This window comes from Onychomys torridus, chromosome 5 (assembly GCF_903995425.1).
Source record: "Onychomys torridus chromosome 5, mOncTor1.1, whole genome shotgun sequence".
In the NCBI taxonomy this organism is placed as follows: domain Eukaryota; kingdom Metazoa; phylum Chordata; class Mammalia; order Rodentia; family Cricetidae; genus Onychomys; species Onychomys torridus.
In genome coordinates this window covers 70,311,938-70,322,949 of record NC_050447.1, presented here as the reverse complement: position 1 = coordinate 70,322,949, position 11,012 = coordinate 70,311,938, and the positions used below count along the sequence as shown (strand labels likewise).

The following is an 11,012-nucleotide window of genomic DNA, read 5'->3' as shown; positions in this document are numbered from 1 at the left end:
TTCTCAGCAGCACATCTCAAATCTCTTCCCGTTTGCTTGCAGAACGCGGATGGGTAAGTTCTTCGCCCCCTACTAAAAGTTGCCTAAAATCGGTGTCTGGCCCTGGCACCGCCCGGCTCTCAGACAGAGCGAAGGCTGTCCACAGAGGAGCCGCGCTCCCTGGCTTATTTCTAAAGGCAAGCTCGCCTCCCGGGGCGGCGGAGGGAGGCCCGGCAGAGCGCAGCGTCCGCCCGGGGGCAGCTCCATGGGCCCCGGCCGCTACCAACGCTGAGCCGCGGCCTCCGTGCCTCGTTGGGGCGCGGTGCAGCCGAGGCCAGCGGCGGCGGCGGCGGCCCCCGGGGGATGGCGGCGGCCCGGCTCCGCCAGCAGGTGGCCCCGGGGTCCCGGCGGCGCCGCCCCCTCCGCCGGCGCGGCCCCTCCTCCCGCGGGGGCGGTCAGCGCCCCGGCCGCCGCTCCGCACCCGCCGCCGCCGCCCTCCCTCGGCTCGCCGCGTCCCCCGGGCCGCGTCCGCAGGCTGAGCCCAGGCGGGCCGCGGCGAGCACCCCGCAGCTCCGCGCCCCCGCCCGGCCCCGCTCCCCGCGGAAAGTTGGGCTGCGGCGGGCGGCGTTCGGGAAAGAGCGAGGCGGCATGAGGGGGCACCGAGGGGGCGCCTAAGACACCGGGAAGGCGGCGCCGCGCGAGGGGACAACTTCGCCCGGGAGCCCGCGCCCGCAGCCCCCGGCCGGGGCTCGCGGTGATTCCTCCCGTCCCTCGGCCTCCCCCCCGCCGATCGAGACGCGGACCTTGGTCCCGGCGGCTCCGCGGCGGTGACACGAGCCCGCCTCAGCCGCCGCCTCGGTCTCCTGCCGCGCCGCCACCTTGCCCGCACCATGGAGTTCTCCGAGAGGAAAAGAAGCAGGAAATCCCAGAGCTTCAAACTGGTGAGCCGAGGTAAGCGGCCGGCTCGGGGACAGCGGCGGGAAGCCGGCGCCGCGCTCCGCGCACTCGGCCCCGCGCGCCCCGGCCGCCCGCGGGCTCCACGCCGGGGGCGCGCCCGCCACGACCCCCCTCGTCGCCGCCCGAACCCGGGGCCCCGCGGGCCGCACACGCCCCGCCGCGGGCAAAGTTGTGCCTGAGGGGACCCACGGGGTGCTATTGAAGGTAAACAAGTCGGAGGGCACGTCAGGAAATTAGCAAACAATGACACCGGGGAGCCAAGCCCGCTCGGGGGGTGCCGCCGCCACGGCCGCCGCTGGGCTGGGGTGGCTGAGGGTTTGCCTGGCCGGCAGGCCGGACATATACTGGGATTTGTTTTTGTTTTCATTTTTTTTCCCACCCCGCAATAAGAAGTGGGGGGGGGGGGATGATCATTGTTCTTTTTAAGAAGAATCTGCTCATTAGGGATCCAAGCTCAAAACAGAAATTGTTGACATACAGCATCTTTTCTAGTTGAGTGATTTGGGTGGAAAGGTGTCTTAAGACTAGCTTGCATACCAGTCAGACAAGTGTCATTACAAGAAAGAAAGAAAAAAATCCAACTAGGTCCTGCCGACTAACAGGTGTACAGCACACTCTTTATGCCTTTATTTTGTCCGGGGAGGAGAAAGTTGAATAATGTCTCCGCTGGGTTTTGTTACTTGTTCAAAGCTATCTTCCTGATTGGAGTCTTTAAAAAAAAATGATGACAACTTAAGATAAGGAATACACCTGTCACAATGTCGTGTGTCACCTTAATAAATGACAGGGGTGACACCCCCCCCCTTCCTGTAGTAATGGCACAAGTCCTAATACTTGTTTCAACCCACCCTCTTTAAATATCTTTGAATCAACTTGAGGTCAAAGCCAAATCACAGAACCTGTCCACTTTCCCTGAGTGATTTTTATCTAGCGTAGGCATCAGAGTGGAGAGCCACGTGATTGTTCCAAGGGCCTGCAGAAGTCACGTGTAAACAGATGGACATTGGAGGGTGATTTCAAGCCATCAAGTTTTTCAGACTCAGCTAAGCTGAAATGAGGATTCTAGAAAGCCCACTTGGGTTTGTCTGGAAATGGTTTAATTATAGACATTTTGAGGATCTGCTCATCTGTGTTTCCCCTAATTTAGTTTTGTACTGTTTAATGACAGAGGCCTGAAATAGTGTATGTGTTCAAAATATTTGGCTACTTTTTCTTGGTACACCCCACCCCACCAACAAGGATGTTGATTACTCGGTTTTTGTACTTTGTAAATCTGTCCATGTGTGATGGCCCAGTTGATACATGTGCTCCATTCAGGAATAGAGGCTGCTTCCTTATTTATGACCTCAGTGGACTTACTCTACCTTGTGTTGTCCTGTGACCTCTAAGGCAAACAAACAAACCCGCCCAAAGCTTGGATAGTTGAGGAGAAGAGACCTCCGTTTTCATACCCGAGTGAACCCGCTTTGTAAAGAACTACATTCCCCAAGTGCTGTATCGTCCACTGGAGATTCTAAGATGTTGTATTGGAAAATTTGAGTGACATAGCAAGTTCTTCTCCTTCTCTTTCCCTTTTTTATGATGCGTCTGATTCTGCTATGCAGTGCTTTTCAATTTTTTTTTTCAAGATAAACTATGGCATGTTCAATAAAGGGCAGTAGTTGAATGCAAAAGACTCACATATGTGAAAAGTAAAACTCTTGCTTCTTTTCCAAGTGTACTTTTTTTGAAATGAAGCATCAGTATCTTTGGTTTTTAGTGTGCTTTTAAACCGAGATTTTCGGAGTAAACTGAGTAAAGAGGCAGTTCTGAAGCATGCTGCTATTGATATGTTCACAAAAATGGGTTGTGGAAATGAATTTGGGAAACTCTCCTGGCCTACAATTTGGCAAGACTTTCCTTTTTCATACAAATATATTTGCTGTTCCAAAGAAACGAAATCTGATAATTGGTATCTGAGGGCAAAATTTCCTGTGAAAACTGTAACCAAGCATAGCTGTTTTGTAAAGTCGAGGTAATATTTCAAGTTTGTGTACTTTGCAGTGAGCAAAGTTTGAGTGGTTACTGTTGACTATAATTTCTTTGAGAGTTCTTGAAAATGTACCTATAAATTATACATATAGAGAACGGGAGTCTTTAATTGCTTATTCCTACTTCTTGAAGTCATTACAATTCTAATTTTCAGTTATTTTCTTGTGCCAGATTATCACCATGAGGTGTATAAGATCTCAGAATTCAACAACGATGTTAATGGGGAGACCAAAGAGACACAACCCATTTTTTTAGGTAGGTTCTTATGTCAATTAATTTTTTAGCAAAACAGCATGGTGTGGCCATTTGCAATTTCAGGGGCAGGGGGGGGAGGGAGATTGTGCAAGAACGGGAAATGTCTGCCATTGCTTAATGTATGACATTCTTTTCAAGACCTTTTATTTTACAGATTGCCAATATATCCCTTATTAACATTGCTAAAAGTTGTAATTTCAGACATAAATGTTTATTAGTGTCTACACACAGTGCTAATTATCACTCAGTCACGGAGCCAGATGCTGACTGCGCAGTTTTGTAGCTTGGTGCTCACCCCATTTACATTGCATATTCGCTGGCATGCTTCACTGGCAATAGTTTGTGTAATTGGGGTATTACATCTTTGACATCTGGATAACAGAAATTCAATTTCCAGGAAGCTGCTATTTGTTTGGTTTTGCTTCTGCCTTGGGTGGGATAGAGGATTAATGTGCTGTCTTATTATAATGTCCCTTCACCTCTATGGCCTGGTTGCTAATCCTGCCATGACAAAATTAAATTAAATCTATAGTCAAAAAGCGTAAGGAGGATAAAAGTGTGATTGTCTGCCTAACCACCTCCTGATAGTGCCAGTTACTACTGAACAGCTTTTTGTTTCCTGCCTGTGTCCTTCTCGATAACATTTGTGGTCAGACAAGAGAGCTGCCACCATCCTTCCTGGTTTACCTACCTCAGGGTCAGACAGCGAATGTAGTCTCCTCTAGCCCTTCTGACAAGTGGTGGTGCTCCTTGCAGCCAAAAGAGTAGCCTGTTTGCCAGGTGTAGCATGGGCGTAAAGCACATACGTGAAGAATCTTGCACATACAGTTGTTATCTGCAGTCTTTGCGCCAAAAATCAAACTGTCTGGGATTTTCCTCTAAAAGTGCTGAACAAGGCAAAGTGCAGGTAAATGATGACATTTAGCTTCAACTGTGCCCATCCTGGACTCCGTACAACCCCAGGTGGTAGGGTGAGGGCCAGGTACTGCCTAACCAGGAAGCAGACTATGTGAGAAAGTCAGGGTAAGAGAGCTTGGGAGCAAGGGCTGGAACTCCCCAGTGACCAGGGGTTGGGGATGCCTGTGGCTGGATTGCTGCTGAGACCCAGATTGGTAGTTGTTTCAGATGAAAACCTTTTAACAGCTCAGAAGTGGAGTGTGCATTCTCTCTGGTTTGGTCTAAGGAAGAGAAAGGGAGCAAAGGGTGCAGAGGGCAGGCAGAAGTCACACTCACAAAGGAGAGAGTGGGAAACGTGAGCAGTTCGTACCAGAAGGGTCATCCCAGGCCTCAGATCTTTCCAGTCAGGCAGAGACTCTTCCCAAGAGGAGCACCACTCCCAGCACCTAGTGACTGTTAGGAGTGCTGATTACCATTTGGACTCTCTTCTGAGCTCTAATCTTGGTCAGAGGAGTTCTTTAAGGACCACTTGACTTAGCCATTTGAGAAAATGAATTTGCCTTTTGCTAGAAATTTTACATTTCTCACGTAAGTGGAACATCATGTTCTGGATTCAGATCTTGTGCAGGAAAGGTCTCTTGGAAACTCCTTCCTATTAGTTGCTTGAAAAATAGTGGTGATGTTAGATAGTAATGAATTGTGAGGCCGAAAGGAAGGATGGAGAATAGTGAGGTGCTAGTACTTGGAGTTCAGGAAAATGCAAGCTCTTGGACAGGGCAAATCTCCTTTCTTCCTTATCTGAATTGAAGATAAAAGCAGCTCATTAAAAAACCAGGTGTGGAGTTCATCTCGAAAAAAGTGGTTTGTAGGCTTTTGACAACAACAGCTCAGAGATTGGGTAAGCACCTGATGTGCTTCTCAAAGACCCTCAGGCCAACTAGAAAGAAGTGCAGATGATTTGGAAGCATGATTTCTAGAGCAAGAAATAGCTCCAGATAATATCTGAAATTAAGAATTGTGTTATTGACCGGGTTACAGTTTATGTTACTCTTCTTAAAACATAGATTTATATCAGGCTTATTTCATTTGCTGAAGCCTATTCAGAGGGTGTGGATCTAGGAGAGTGTGATACTTAACTCCTTGAGAACTGTACACCTGTAAAAAGTACTAGCGTACAGTGCCATGATTTTCATCGGACTTTCTGTATTCAGACACGTGTGTTCTCTGTAATGCTCTGCATCTATAAGATTCAAATACGTGTCTGGGGGAATAGAGCCCCTAGAGTTTGGCAGAGCTTCCCACATCAAATCTATGTCTTTGGAATATTTTTAGGCAGCTAGCTAGTGTAACGTATCAGCGTGGTAAAGTAGCGCCCAAGAATGACGGCTTGTATAAGTGCTTTGGGAATTACTCACATGTTTTTGATTTGATTAAGGGTTATGAGAGGTAACTTTACCCTGTGGACTTTGACTTTCTCAAGCTAGCTCTATGAAACTACAGTGAAGATTTGAGCACTATTTGAAGGGGAACTCAAGTGTTTCTGTGGGGGAAATACTATGAGGTGAGCCCCTATCTGGAATGTGAATGGGATCAGAAATGGATAGGACAGGGACCCTTCTCTGAGGACTAAAGTCCTTTGGGGGATGTGGGAATAAGACAGTTCTGGAAGCAATGAGGTGCAATCTGCAGCAATCACACCGTGGAGGTTTGAGAGCAGTCTGCAAGGCTCTTTGTACGAATGTTCTCGTTCACTCCTCACAGCACATCTGTAACAGCGTCATCATCCTCATTTTTGATAGGGCTTGGGGCAGATTCTGCCTGAGCTTTAAACACTGCACTGTGTGTCTCTCTCTTCCTGAACGGTGATTACATGACAGTTGAAAAGGAACAGGGAAAGGAGCAAGAGCTAGTTGGAAGGGTAGGGTGGGGAGCTAGACCTTGAACTACAGAGATTTGCATAGGCAGAAGATTCCTGGTGAGGAAGGTGGTACTGGCCTACACAGAGTGATAAGGAGATAGGCTTCTTTACAGTTAGACCTTAAGTAAGTGTTGTACTTTAGTTCGGAGAGTATATTCTCCTGTTATCTGAGAATAATCAGGACATTTATTACTATTCCTGTAATAATGAGAACTAAAGCTCAGAGTGAAAGGATGTACCTGTTGTAGAGTATTCCTTTAAGCTGTGTTGCTTTTGTTTATGTTGCATTTGTTTAACTCTGTGAAGCTGTGTTACTGTGCCTGTCTAAAACACCTGATGGTCTAATAAAGAGCTGAACGGCCAAGAGCTAGGCAAGAGAAAGGGTAGGTGGGGCTGGCAGGCAGAGAGAATATATAGAGGGAGAAATCAAGAAACGAGGATCCAGAGAAGGAGGAAGACATTAGGGACTAGCCACAGAGTAAGAGTAAGATTTACAGAAGTATGAGAACTGGAAAAGCCCAGAGGCAAAAGATAGACATGATAATTTAACTTAAGGAAAGCTGGTTAGCAACAAGCCAAGCTAAGGCTGGACATTAATAATTAATAATAAGCCTCCATGTGTGCTTACTTGGGAGCTGAGTGGTGGGTCCCCCAAAAGAGCAAAAACAGACAACATGTACCACTCGTGACAGAACCTGAGATCCCCTCTACCAAGATAAGTCAAGGATTGTTGAGGCTTTAACAGTAAGAAGACACTTTTGAATGAGACAGTTACTTTTGTAACAGTGATATAACTGAAGTCTCTTTTTATACTTTAGATTTTAATTCAGATTTACTTTTGTGGTGTGCAAATCTGAGGCATATTTCTTCTTCAGGTGTTCAAGTCTCATTAATTTATTCATTTAGTAAATATTTCTTGAGCTCCGTTTGCATTTGTACCAACCCCTGTTTGTTTTGTTTTGTTTTGTTTTGTTTTCCATATTTCATTTAGTAACACAGGTTTCAGCAGATGAAGTACATGGTTTGTTAGCAATGCCGTTTGATTGGGGCTCCAGATCTCTGAATTTGTAATCTCTTTCTTGATGACAACCCCCCCAACCCCCACCCCCTCCCACCCCCGGCTCCAGAATCTCCCTGAAGAGAACACAGTGAGATTTCCATACACCTCTGCAATCTAGGAACTTAGTCCCTGACCACAGTGCAGTGCTCCTGCCTGGACTGCCATTCTACCTAGAGACTAGATAGCCTGGGTCCCACCTCAGTTCTTGGACGGCCTCAAAAGTACTGCCTGGGGCCATCCCTAAAGGAAAGAACCCTTGATCTTTCATCATATAGCAGGCCAAGGATTGGATGTAAACTTGGGAGCAAGGGAACCAAGAAAATGGAAAAAGGCAGAACCCTTAAATACTAGCATTGGGGATCTAAAATGATTCACCAACCCTTCTTAGCAGAAGTTTAATCACACCCAGTTATAGGCTCTGTACCTTCCCCATTTCATATCTGCTTCTTTCCTGGATGGTACAGTGAGGGGCATCTCTGTGTGCCAGGAATATACCAAATGTAGGTACCACTTACCAAAAGCCAGATGCAATATAATGAGTACTAAGAACTTTGTATGTTATTCCGTCCTTTGTCCTAATAAAAGTACTGCCATTCCTGTTCTGTAGGAGAATCTGCGAGTTTGCAGAGTTGCTCAATGAGAGAACTAGGATGTAAATCAGTGTCTCCTCCAAATCTTGCCCTTGACCACATGGTATGCTTACTCAGATGCACTCCCCTGCAGGGCCCCCAGCATGTACGGCTGTGAAAGGAAAGCAGAGCTGCCCCAAGAGGGTGAAGGAGACTCAGAGAACCTCACGTGCCCCCTGTGGTCCTCTGAATCTCTAGGTTGTTGGAGTACTGCAGTCATCATCCAGTAAACCTTGAGCTCCAAGTTTTCTAAGATGGCAATCAGCACCAAAATGTGATTGCTCTAGGCTCCCCCAAAGGCTTCAGAAACTGGCCACCTGCTTCATTGCTGGCAAGTCTCCTGTCTGTATTAGATACATTGTAGCTTTGGATGCAGTGTTGGTCATTCTTAAACTGCTACTGGCTACCTAGAGTGGGGGGGGGGGGGCATTTGTAGTTAGTCTTATTTCACTGCCTTCATTAATCACATAATTACTCCCACTACTAGACTAGGAAATAGACTTTGGTCCTCGCCTATTTTACAAATGAGAGACTTAGATCATAGATAAAAGAGACTGCATAAAGCCATACAGTGGTTAGCAGTTGACCATACTTAAAATCAGGTCTCTAGACAGCCGCTCTGAGATCTTCTGGGCATGGCAGAGCTGCCTCTAATCCTTCCCTCGATCCCCATTCTGCTCGTGTGAGCTGCTCTGACTGAGTGACTCTTCTCTGCAGGCTCAGTAGAATCAAGTTTGTTTCTCTTAACTGAGCATTCAGCATCCATAGTCCAATCCTGCCAGCACCTCCCTGCCTCCAAGTGCCTGCTCCCCAGCAAGTGGGGCTCCTGCAGATGAGGATGAGCACCCCAGGTAGGAGGTCGGTGATAGCTCTGAGCTGGAGAAGCTCAGGAACCACTGAGGAAGAGGGGGTGTTCATGGTCTCCTGTGTGCACTGCCACACGTTCCTAGTTTAAGTCCTACTGCTTCTGAGAAGACATGTCCCTTTGTGGAGGAGAGAAGTGTGTCTGTAGCAGTGTTTACTCGCCCCGAAGCCGGTCACAAGAGCTGGGTTTGAATGTGGGCTGGCCAGATTCTTTCTGCTTCTGCTTGGTGGAGAAAGTGTGGCTCCTCCTCCTCCTCATCTTCCTGTTCATTGTCTTCCTAGCTCACCTTTCCCTTCCTCTGTCTTACTCTCACTGACAAAATGCTCCGTGTCAGACTGGTCTGCTCTCATAGCCCCTGAAGCGCCTTGCCTTCTCATCTCTGCCCTGCAGCTACTTCTGCAGGCTCCACTGCCCATCCTGCCTTGTCCCATCTCCAGACCGCTGTCGAAGTGTTGGCTGTCCTGACGGTGCTTGAAGTTCACTTCCAATATTGCCGGAGCCACACGCCTTTTCCGTTATAGCACAGGAAAGGGAGACTTCGGTTCAGAAAACTTCGGTTTGATCTCAGGTTAGCAGTTAATGACACCTGAGAGTGTGTGTGTGTGGTGTGTGGGGGGGGTGTGCTGAAGAGATAGATGGCTCAGTGCTTCAAAGCACTGGCTGCTCTTGCAGAGGACCCAGCACCCACATGACACTCATGTAACTCCAGTTCCAGGGGACCTGACCTCCTATTCTGGCTTCCACAGACACTGCATGCATGTGGTGCACAGATATACATGCAGGCAAAACACCCACACACACTTTAAAAATAAAATTAAAACAACTAATGACACCTTGAACAAAACTCTTGAGGGATTTTCGGTATCTCCTGTGATAGAGTAATACTGCCTGCCAAACTACTTCATCAGATTCTCCTTCAGCACAGAGAGTCCCAAATAACATCTTTTCAGACTGGGAAGCGCTATGCTCGTAATTTGTATTATTCCTTTTCCCCCATCTCCTCCAAAGTCCGAGTGTTTTTCTTGGGATGTCTTACTACTGCAGATCAGCTTTCCAGTGCTCACCGTGTACTGCCTCATCTTTATCTTTGCGCCTGGCTTTACTGTGGCCTAGGTAACCATGCAGGTCCTTCCCCAGCCCTGTTCTTGACAGTTGTCACATTGAACTGTTGGTTTCTTTTCACCTCCTCTCCTCGTCTGTCCTGATGTAGCTCGTCCAGTCCTGGAGACAAGCGAGACCTGGCTTCCTCTCCGAACCTCAGACGCACTGAATATAGTATGGGGATTGTAATGGCTCATGCCTGGTCAGTCTCTGGATACTCAGTAAGTACATGGACGTATCAGATGCTCCTACATCAAACCGAAGAAGAGTCATCTTAAAGTGCACTTGTGCAGCAGCTAGTGAACTAACTTTAGTGTCTCACAGAACCTCTCTGCAGAGGTTCTTGTGATCCACCATGCTGTCTTAGTTGATGTTCTGTTGCGGTGATGAAATACCATGACCAAGGCAATTTATAAAAGAAAGTATTTAACCAGGAGGTGATGGGGCAGGCCTTTAATTGCCACACTCAGGAGACAGAGGCAGGGTGGATCTCTAAATTCAATCCAGCCTGGTCTACAGAGTGAGTTCCAGGACAGCCAGGGCTACATGGAGAAACCCTGTCTCTAAAACAAACAAAGAAAGAAAATATTTAATTGGTGGCTTGCTTACACTTTCAGAGGGTTCGTCGGTGATGGTGGCGGGGAAGCGTAGGGGCAGCAGACATGGCCTTGGAGCAGTAACTGAGAGCTTCCATCCTGACCCTCAGTCAGGAAACAGAGGAGTGAGGCTGTTCCTGGCTTGAAACTTCCAAAGTGACACACCTCCTCCAACAAGACCAAACCTCTTAATCCTTCCTAGAGAGTCCACCAATTGGGAACCGAACATCCAAACCTAGGAGCCTGTGAGGGGACATTATCATTCAAACCACCACACAAGTTAAAGCTAAAATTTGGGTTTTCTGATGTTGGTCTGTGAGATACAATTAGAAGTATTTTCTTTAAAAAAAAAAAAAAAAAATCTAGAGAAGTTCAAAAGGAGAGAAACTTGTGTGTAAAAGCCAGTAACATTGAAAGCTAGAGTGGAAGGTCCGAGTGCTCTCCTGGTGTTGAACCTTGCCATGACATTGGAACCACTGCAGAGAGGCCAAGTGCCCTAGACGAGACTTACTCATTACAACCTGGGGCTTACTCTGTCTAGTTCTGAGTCCACACAAAGCAGGTTTTTAACTTAAAGAAAATAAAGCCGTACAGTATACAGTTCCAACAATAAGCCTACCAGCCATTACCTTTCTGGGGGAACAGAGGTCATGAGCATCGCTGCTCAAGTCACACTTCCCATGGGTGCCCTACAAGGGACAAGTGAGGCTGACATCCTCTGCAC

At 47.6% G+C, this 11,012-nt stretch overlaps 1 protein-coding gene across 1 annotated transcript in view; it reads left to right on the top strand.

Moving 5' to 3' along the window:
• Window positions 1–444: 444 nt before the first annotated feature.
• Bend7 (BEN domain containing 7) overlaps window positions 445–11,012 on the top strand; it is a 46,600-nt gene continuing 36,032 nt past the window's right edge. The window contains exons 1-2 of the mRNA XM_036188875.1: window positions 445–930; window positions 3,139–3,222. Coding sequence (XP_036044768.1) covers window positions 870–930; window positions 3,139–3,222 — 145 coding nt within the window. The 5' untranslated portion in view covers window positions 445–869. The remainder of the gene's footprint in view (window positions 931–3,138; window positions 3,223–11,012) is intronic.